Genomic DNA, 1,619 nt, shown 5'->3' with positions numbered 1-1,619 from the left:
TCTCTCTTAGAGTCTGCGTCTGCAGTGGATGTGAGCCAGAAGAAGGGTATGCCCTGCCTCTTTGGGGCTTGGTTCCTAATACTTTTTGTATCATGAGCATCTTGCTGAGGGAAGATTCAAGTGTTTTAAGATTATAATATTTATAAGAGCCAAACCATCTGGCTCATCAGGTGCTCAACAAAATTACAAAATTAACTGTGTTAGAGTAATTAAGAAAAGGATATCATTCTCTGTGGTGGCACATAAATATGGCCACAGGCAATCTAGTATACAGGCCACCAAGAAATGAGAGAGAAAAATTTGTGCTAGGCTTTGTAGGTGATTTTAAAAAATTTTCCTAGATATTTTTTGCTATGTCCTTCTCCTTAGTTTTGACTTCTCCATAAGTGTAGCTCTGTTTCATTACCTAAGCCAGTTGTTAATTTTTTTGTCTAGATTTGGGGGACACTAGCATAAGAATCACTAGTTGTGTGCACGCATATGTATGTTTGTTTAAATCATTCTGTTTTACCAGCAAAATTCCTGAAATAAAGGTTCATTAGTCATAAATCTTACTCTTTCCTAAAGGTGTTACGCATGCATTTCTGCATCATTCAATTTACATTTTATTTACTTTATGTGCTTTACAAATGTATTCTTCAGATTCTCTCAACAATGAGCATAGTGAAGAAATGATTCTGCATTTAGTAATTTGGGGTGATCTCTGGGATTTTAATAGTCCACATATCTTTTTCCAGAGTGAATGTAAAGTAGCAAAATTCCGTGAATATGAAGAAAAACTCATTGTTTCTGCTTGGTATAATAAGGTGAGTTGAAATTCAGCTAATGATAAGATGTTTAGAACAGTGTTGATCAAACTTTGTTGACCAGGTGTAACAGAAGGAAATATATTTTATACCATAAACCACGACATAGCAAGTTTATATATATGACCAAAACAAAAGTTACCCTGTGTGTGTTACACCCAGTATTTTCTGTCATATTCTGTTTTTTTCAGACATTGGTCGTAATCCATTAAATCGATTTTGTGACTCATCAGCCTTAAGTTGATATACATGAAGTGTAGGCATAACAATTCATAAATATTTAAAAATTGCCTTATTTTAGCTTTAAGAAACATTTAATTTGTTCCCATAAAGGGTTTCTGGAGAAATGTGAATATCTGTGTAATGTGAAATTAAATGCTTCTAGTACTCGGTATTTAACATGCTTTAAAGCCTCTCGGTGTGTCTTTTACTGTATATGTGTGTGTTTTTTAATCCAGGGAATACTCATCATTAGTTGTCTCTGTCCTACCAAGGATAAAATAGCATAAAGTAATTTGAAATGTGTTTTATTTTGTCATTGTTAGTATCAGTGGGATGTTTTTAAGAGTAGCTTTTCATGATGTATATGGTTCTGTTGGGTTATTCTAATCAGCTAGAATAGGTAAAATAAGTTGGCCATGATCTACTGTTATCTATTCTTATTTAATACAAGGGAATAGCACTTTATAAGCTTCCCACATGTGGACGCGGCTTCACCACACAGCACTAGTCATTCTTCCTCAAACATGCCTTGTGCTTTCATGCCACCATACTTTTCATCTGCGCTCTTTCCTTCCTTTCACTATTTGGTAA

General features: G+C 34.4%; 1 protein-coding gene across 1 annotated transcript in view; it reads left to right on the top strand.

Annotated features, from left to right (window-relative positions):
* HOOK1 (hook microtubule-tethering protein 1) overlaps nucleotides 1-1,619 on the top strand; it is an 83,391-nt gene that overhangs the window by 60,026 nt on the left and 21,746 nt on the right. The window contains exon 9 of the mRNA XM_012639333.1: nucleotides 738-806. Coding sequence (XP_012494787.1) covers nucleotides 738-806 — 69 coding nt within the window. The remainder of the gene's footprint in view (nucleotides 1-737; nucleotides 807-1,619) is intronic.

This window comes from Propithecus coquereli, unplaced genomic scaffold, assembly GCF_000956105.1.
Source record: "Propithecus coquereli isolate 6110/MARCELLA unplaced genomic scaffold, Pcoq_1.0 Scaffold14, whole genome shotgun sequence".
NCBI lineage: Eukaryota > Metazoa > Chordata > Mammalia > Primates > Indriidae > Propithecus > Propithecus coquereli.
The sequence above is the reverse complement of the archived record's forward strand: the minus strand, read 5'-3'. Positions and strand labels throughout refer to the sequence as shown.